Consider the following 6,653-nt stretch of genomic DNA (forward strand, 5'->3'; position numbering starts at 1 on the left):
GGTTTGTGAAATATGTGAAAAAGCCAAATGCTGCCTTTGTACCGCGTAACGTAGAAATCATTCCGCACAATAGATCATTCTCATAACGGAAGATTTAAGCAGTGAATTTTAGTCGGGTTATGTTTACAAAAAAAATATGTTTGAAAAGTTATCACGATGTTTAGCTTATGCCAACTAAGGCCCGGAAACAGAAGCAGGAAGAATAACAAAGTGGAGGCAAAAACATGTATTTTTAGAGGAGAAAAACATATAATGCGTGAATATATTTGCTGAATTCGCAACAAAAGAATAATGTCATTTTACATTTTTTTCTTGCGATTTGTATATTCATGTACATGTGATTTAGCATTAAACGTGATGAAAAAGTTCACATAGATGACGATATGTCTATAGTTATGTCAAACCGTGATACGTATAATCGGTCAACGCCCACCGATACCCTGTGAGCTTTTGTTATTTCCCTGCCCTGTTCAGTTGGTTAAACCGACTTTAACAACGTGTTCGGCGCCTTTCCTTAAAGCGAGATCATACGATTTTGTCAAATAATTATGAATTTATATAAAATGTGTAAAAACTTATAATACATATATTTCAAGATAAATTAAAATAAAAGTTATGAAGAACATGTGTCGAAAATGCCAAATAAGCCAAATATTCAATTCTTAAATCGAAAATGTATGTACAGTCGAATTCGCCAGCATGTAAATCATGCATGTACGACGTGAATCTTAATTTAGTTTAACGGTTCATTTTAAATTTCTTAAACGATATCTATTCATACGACACACGAACACTAACTACAAAGACGAATGCTTCGGTTATTGTAGGAAAATATGTACGAAATATCTTCGTCGCAATCGGCTCGGGGCGCTAATTTGTTTTTGCTGCATTTTATGAAATTCGTCTTCAATGTATAATGTTTCTTGTCTATTTTGTGTTCTTGTATCATATTTTATCAATATATTACACTTTAACACATAAAAATCGTATAATCTCACTTAAACCAAAAGCTAGGTGTTTGGTTGTTGGGTGTTGTTGTTTTTTTGCAACTTACATTAACAATGTTGTTACGAACGCTTCACGGCTGCTGCTATGCCTGTTTGAGACATTTATTTCATGTGATTAACTTTTTCATCCAACTCAACCAGTCGAGTATAAATATTTATTGTATAATATCAGTTTATAGGGCAGCAAAATCTATTTTTGTAAAAGAACACTACTGTTAAAAAAGATTGCCAAAAGCTTTCAACAATTCACGTATCAGTTCCAATATTTCGTGCAGTCATTTAATAATGCGTACATGATTTCACACCAATCCGGTTAGAAAAAATAATAATCAAGCATCTCATATATTTTGTAGTTGCACACTTTAATAACAAAACGCGACTCCGATGGCAATATTCATACACTAATTGTGGCATTTGCATACCATAGTAGAATCTGAATAATATTCACAAACGCCAAATCTGTTGAGATATGAATTGCATGCGAAAGACGTACTAATTTGGGGGGAAATTTAAAAACTATGTTTGTTTGATACGTATTATGTCATGATGAATGAGCCAAATGCAATACAAAGGGATTATACAAATTTAGCAGTTACTAACGAGCACACAAAACAGTCATATACAAACAAATTCAAAAAGCTGTCTCTACGATTCATTAAAAGCTACTTCAAACAAATCTTCCGCATTCAAGGAAAATATAATATAAACAATTTACATTAATCATAAGTGTATATATTTTAAGCGGCAACAATTATAATTTACCACGAACAATGATATCTAGTATACATAAATGCGACGAAATTCGTTGACGCATCACACGAGAATTTGTTACAGTTTTCATAATGTCTCGCGATTCATTTTGTACTTTAATATTGTTTATATTAAAATGTATTGTTGATTCAGGTTAGTGTTTTTTTTATATTACAGAAAAATGCTACTTTTATGTTGAAAAAAATCATGACAAAGCTATAACTATTTCTAAACTTCAGTGCAACGTTTTCTTTTTTCGTAATTTTATGAAAGTAATTGTGAAACAACAATATATAACATCACACTGTGTTTGAAGAACGCTTGTTTTCAGAACAATCGAATTACCCTAGTGTTAACACGATTACAAGGACACAAACTGACCATAATTTCCGCCGCGAAAGCGTATCAATTTCATATGAGGCTCGTTCTGTTAAACAGGGCACATGAATACATGTGCGTAAAGTGTCATCCCTTATTAGCATGTGCAGTACGCACAGGCTTATTGGGAAGTGCACTTTCCGATTTTAGTGAATGCTTCCTTTCAAAGAAGTCTCTTCTCAGCTAAAATCCAGTGAACTGCACCGACTAATCTGGGATGACACTTAACGCACATGCATACAGCCCAGTTTTCCCTGAACGCATCTCATGTGAATGTCCTAACCTACATGGAAGCGTATCCGGCGCGCTTCCGTATTAAGACGCAATAGATAATGAGGGAAGCAATGAGCGCAACTCCGAAGCCGAGGATGATGCCCGCTCCGAAGGACAGGGCGTGGAACTTCGTGGCCTTCTTGGGGACCGCTGTTGTCGCTGTAGGCTTGTCTGTGTGTCTGGTTATGTGTGTCTTGGGTCCAGTGGTTGTGATGTTGGTTGGACGGGTTGTGATGTTGTTTGGAGTGGTTGTGATGTTGGTTGGAAGGGTTGTGAAGTTGTCTGGAGGGTCCGTGATGTTGGTTAGAGAAGTTGGTCTACGCGGTATTATGTTGTTAGTGACTGTCGTTGTGGTCTTAATGGCGCTGGCATCGGCCGCAGCTACAACGGTGTAACATTGATATAGACATAATATGACAATAGTTGTAAAAATAATTGGCTTCACATGTATGGCCTTTCTGTTCGACAGGCAGCGAGCGTGGTTTATGAACGCTACTAAAAGGAGGCTTTTTCGGCAAATCTTACGAAGTTAACTTTTGACTAAGCTTTATTGAAATAATCATGCATCGGGCGTATTCCATCCCCAGTATAATTTGCTAAATTTTATAATTTTAGGGAACGCACATTTAAAACTATTATTTGATGCTGTCCAATCTATAATGGTATACACATCTATCCCTACAATCAAATAAACTTTTTTAAAGCCTTGCATTACAACGAAATCTTATTCATTTTACTTCAGTTTCATCTGCGTAGAATGAATACACTTTATGTCTAACTACTGATAACATAAGTGTGTACATATTATTTATATATAACAAAGTCATTGACAAGTTTTTATTCTAGTGAATTACTTATATTTAGATTAATGTTTATTATGGTCAAAACATGGAGCAGTATATGGTCATTTATTCCCGGTACAGATATTTATGTCTGACATAATGTTCCTTAAGGGTGTGTGAAAGATCTTGGCCTTTTAGGGTCCAAGATGTGGATTTTTTTGTGGCGACCGAAGAATCTGGGCTCGAGAGTCATTTAACTGTTCATTTGACAATCACGTATAAGATTTTTGCAAACCAAAAATTATAATATTTATTTCAATGGTGTTTGTCTTTTGAAACAAATTTATTTATTATACAACGCTGTAAATCGACATGTATGGTCCCTGTCACATCATTTGATTGGCAACATTTGAATCGACATTTGAATCGACATTTTTATGTCAATGTAATTACAATTGACTTTCTTGCATTTCGGTTCAAGATACTTAAATTAATCATTTGTTACGTCAGATAAGGGTCAGATACATTCTTAAAAGATCTAAAGACGCAGGCTTCAAGGCAAGTATTAATGAAGATAGAACATAGCATTCAATACGAACTGTACTCAGACTGATCATAGTCTTTCTCATGTTATGTAAATGAGTCGCGTTCTAGGAAAACTGGGCTCAATGCATGTGCGTAAAGTGTAATCCAAAATTAGCCTATGCAGTCCACACAGTCTAATTAGGGACGACACTTTTCGCTTCTATACAAAAATCCAGTGTAAATGAAAAGTGTTGTACCTGAGTTGACTGTGCGGACCGCACAGGCTAATTTGGGATAACACTTTACGCACATGCTAATCTGGGATGACGCTTTACACACATACATTACGGTAAGCTAAGTTTTTCAAGAATCCGGCAAAAATAATGTCCGCTAAGAGTTTTAAAAACAAATAATTGTTGTAGAAAAATACAACATTTGGAGGTTGGTTTGGACATCACTCAAAGGACCCTTAACTTAAATGATAAAATTGTAAAGAATAACATGCTAATTAAAGGGAATGAAGTTTAGCACTGTGTCGAGTAAACTCAATCATACCATTTAATTATTGGATCTTTGTGGATTAGTTGTTTTGACAAGACGGTTATTTAAAAAAAATAAGGAAATGTTTGAGCGCCCTTTTCAATGCAGAATTTTGTATTTTTAAAGAAACATCTAGTTGAACCAATTTTTTAAAACATTTTGGGTAGCCATACGTACGTTCAGAGCGAACTGTGTAAATAATATCGTGTTTTATATTAAATAATTTAAAATTTCAAAAACCGGGACGACTTTCCATGTCCACTTTCTAAAGTGTAAGCAGTGCATTGTACCTTTTTATAAATCATATAGTACTCGAAGATAATACAAAATATAAATACGTTACTTACCAACGAGTGTCGCACAGGCGATACAAAGAACTAGAAAGACGAAGATATTCATTTTCAACGTGTTCCGACTCAGCGATAATGAATAAACCTTCGCATAAAATTTCAAATCACTGATACTAGCTGCTCGATTGTCAAGTGCTAAGTGTTTCAATTTCTGCAATGCAACAAGTAAGCGCTTCAGGAAGTGTACTATCAAGATTTCCTCGAGACTAATCTGAGTTTCAATATTTACAATATTTAACATTCATAAAGAATCTTAACATTATATTCAATTGAGCAGAATACTACTTCTGGCTTAAGAAGTACGTAAAAAAATATCGATTTGAACATTGATACTCATCATTTGAAAAAATTAAAATGAGGAAAACGGTATGTTGTTTAAAACGCATTAATCAATATGTGTTGCTAGCTTTTTACACATAAACCACGATGAATATACTTAACGTGGTTTGCTCATCTGTTAGCTGGTTAGGGACAAATTTCGATTGTCAACAATTTTCAGATGTCATCTTGGAAGCAATATATATAATGTCTTTGGCTTGTGAGAATTATCGATGACAGTAAATTATTGTTGCGAAATAAGCAATCTAATCGATCAAATGATAAATTGCTGTGCATTACGATCGCAGGACGACCCGTAGAAGGTCACGCAGTGACAACCTTTAACTGGACCAATCAAAGCCTTGCTTTAATGGTGTTGAAAGTGAAAATGAAAGAAACAAAACAATATAAATTAGGTCCCGGATGACCAGAACGTCATCTTCTGAAAACCCGTTCAATCAACCACAACCAATAAAACCATGACTTTCGTGTAACACAAACATAGCAATAAATAGTCAGTCACTGACTAAGTGTTGTTACTTTAAGCTGAATGATTTGACCACTATTGTCATATTGTACCGGTGGCCTTTGTCCACAGTTTTTTGGGTCCCTTTACATTTTTAACCCATACTTAGTCGTCAGTGACGGTACTAATATGGACTTCGAGTATGTTAGCTTGAGTTTGCTAGTGCAATTAATTTAACAAGTCAGTTTAAGTTATTAGTTATTCTATTGTATGTTTTACCTTACCCTGAACATGAAATTGGTTCAGTATACAGTAGAAACAATAGAACAAATACACAGTTGCCAAAAGCATTAATGGCAATCTATATCACCCAGTGTCGATGGGAATGAACCGTGAAAATAAACGAATTACTCATAACAATATACTATTACACACTTTATAGTTGTTACCCTCTTCAATTGGCCATTCATTTTATGATTTTAATATTTTAAGAAATGCGTATTCTTACGCTAAGAACGTTTTCCGACTGCCTTCATTTATGAAGACTGGACAGTTTTGGGTTGATTTATTCGAAAAAAGTTATTCAGACGACTTCTTGGCTGTCGCATTATATTTTTCGTTAAGTTCATTTATATTCATTAATTATTCTTAACGTCATAGGTCAGACGACGTTAACTTATCCAGCAGACTAAAATAATGTTTTTGTATTTTGGCATGTACATGTACAAGGCGTTACAATCAGTATTTGTTTAAATTTCCAAAATATAAATTGAATCTTGAATTGAAGCTTTAAGCATTGAATGCGTGAGTCAGTGTAGTCATAATTACAATCATAACCGTAATAACTCCAAGTTTTCGGTCACGAAAATTTAGATACGAAAAATATTCAAAATATTCTTCTTCTTCTTCCTTATTGTACGGACACCATCTGGCGTATCCTCGTACAGGCGCATGGCGGTGTGAGAAAGTTTTTACAGTGAGATTAAAAATGCTCAACGAAACAAGAGAATATTAAAAAATACTATTATACCTTGCAGGTAAAAACGTCCATACTATCAGTTACTTGAGGGAGATGGACTGGACTTCCTCCTTGAAGCTGATCACTGATGAGCAGTGTTCGAAAATATACAGGTGTCCGAAAATTTAAAGACAACACATAAAGAAACCGAAAATTTAGAGAAGCTAAAACTATTGCACTGACACGAACGGATAATATGATGCAATATTTATAGTGTCCATGGTATCGACGACTTATTGAACATCC

The 6,653-nt window shown here is 34.6% G+C and overlaps 1 protein-coding gene across 1 annotated transcript; it reads right to left on the reverse strand.

Annotated features, from left to right (window-relative positions):
• Positions 1-1,148: 1,148 nt before the first annotated feature.
• Positions 1,149-4,812, reverse strand: LOC127851504 (membrane-spanning 4-domains subfamily A member 18-like). The gene is made up of 2 exons (XM_052385313.1): positions 4,603-4,812; positions 1,149-2,789 (listed from the first exon to the last, which is right to left on the reverse strand). Exons 1-2 carry the CDS (start codon positions 4,652-4,654, stop codon positions 2,419-2,421), a joined length of 423 nt encoding a protein of 140 aa, XP_052241273.1. The 5' UTR covers positions 4,655-4,812; the 3' UTR covers positions 1,149-2,418.
• Between the last annotated feature and the right edge of the window lie 1,841 nt (positions 4,813-6,653).

The sequence above is a fragment of the Dreissena polymorpha genome, chromosome 11, assembly GCF_020536995.1.
Source record: "Dreissena polymorpha isolate Duluth1 chromosome 11, UMN_Dpol_1.0, whole genome shotgun sequence".
Lineage (NCBI taxonomy): Eukaryota > Metazoa > Mollusca > Bivalvia > Myida > Dreissenidae > Dreissena > Dreissena polymorpha.

Excerpts from the sequence above, each read along its gene's own strand:
- LOC127851504 (XM_052385313.1), bottom strand. The coding sequence starts at position 4,654 with ATGAATATCTTCGTCTTTCTAGTTCTTTGTATCGCCTGTGCGACACTC. Across the intron at positions 2,790-4,602 it reads CGCCTGTGCGACACTCGTTG|CTGCGGCCGATGCCAGCGCC; the intron begins GTAAGTAACGTA and ends ACACCGTTGTAG.